The 1,133-nt window shown below is 43.7% G+C and overlaps 1 protein-coding gene across 1 annotated transcript; it reads right to left on the reverse strand.

Annotated features, from left to right (window-relative positions):
* Positions 1-283: 283 nt before the first annotated feature.
* Positions 284-850, reverse strand: LOC133757102 (10 kDa heat shock protein, mitochondrial-like). Its single transcript, XM_062187715.1, has one exon. The coding sequence runs from the start codon at positions 769-771 to the stop codon at positions 463-465; it is 309 nt and encodes a 102-aa protein (XP_062043699.1). The 5' UTR covers positions 772-850; the 3' UTR covers positions 284-462.
* Positions 851-1,133: the final 283 nt, after the last annotated feature.

The raw sequence follows: 1,133 nt of genomic DNA on the forward strand, positions 1-1,133 counted from the left end.
TAGTATTTGCAGACACTAGTCTTATTTGTGTGATCCCTTTGACTCAGACCTATCACTATGATCAACTGTGAACTGAAATTGATCACTTGGACTAGTGAGATGGCATTGGTACATGCCACCTTGATGGGATTGAATTGGAATCCCCTGGCACGTTTCTAGCTCTACCCTTTGGGGCAAGTCAGCTTGAGCATGTCCCAAATTGTACATCTCCTCCCTCTCTTATTCCCACGCTTATATTTAACAGAGATTACTTTTCAGTTAAATTTATTTTTTTTTCATTTATATATTTTATTTGTAAATGTTTACACCAGAACAGTGAAACTAAAGTTTAGAGACAATGGGCATCATTATCTTAGATAGCATTAGTTTATTATAAAAGAGACATGGAAATTATTTACATGATGAAAAGATTTCAGAACTTCAATGGAATGGGAAGCTTCATGTGATGCTGTTCCAGAGATTTCAATCTACATATTTTCCAAGAATGTCACCATCTCTAAATACAAAATAATCCTTGTCATCTAGAACTACTTTAGTGCCTCCATATTCTGGAAGAAGAACTTTATCTCCAACTTTCACACTAACTGGTTGAATCTCTCCACCCTTTCCTTTAGAGCCTGATGCAACAGCTACTACCGTTGCTTGCAATACTTTTCCTTGAGATTTTTCAGGGAGCATAATGCCTCCTTTGGTTACTGTTTCCGCGGCGCTCCTCTCCACCAAGACCCGGTCAAAGAGCGGGAGAAACTTCCTAAATGCCTGTCCTGCCATGGCCCCAGCGCCGCAGCTCCCGCTCTGCTCTCCTGCCGCTCTAAGGAGAGACCCGCAGCCTGACCCTCGGGACACGTGAAAAGGCCAGGCACTGTGCACTTACGCTGGGCCCGTGCCCGCCCCTCCCCCTGAGAGGGGCGGCCACCGCAGCACGCACCAGGATTCGCAGGGAAGGCCCTGCGGGCCCGCTGACAGGAGGCCCAGAGGGCGTCAGTTAAATTTAAACACCTAAGAATCATTGTGTGTTAATTACAGAGTTCAACCAATAGTATTAAGTAGAAAATATTAAGTTGTACATCAACAGTCAGGACAAAGGCTGATCATTCTCTTCATCTTCAAATTCTAGTATTGAAGTGTTGTTT

The sequence above is a fragment of the Lepus europaeus genome, chromosome 3 (assembly GCF_033115175.1).
Source record: "Lepus europaeus isolate LE1 chromosome 3, mLepTim1.pri, whole genome shotgun sequence".
NCBI lineage: Eukaryota > Metazoa > Chordata > Mammalia > Lagomorpha > Leporidae > Lepus > Lepus europaeus.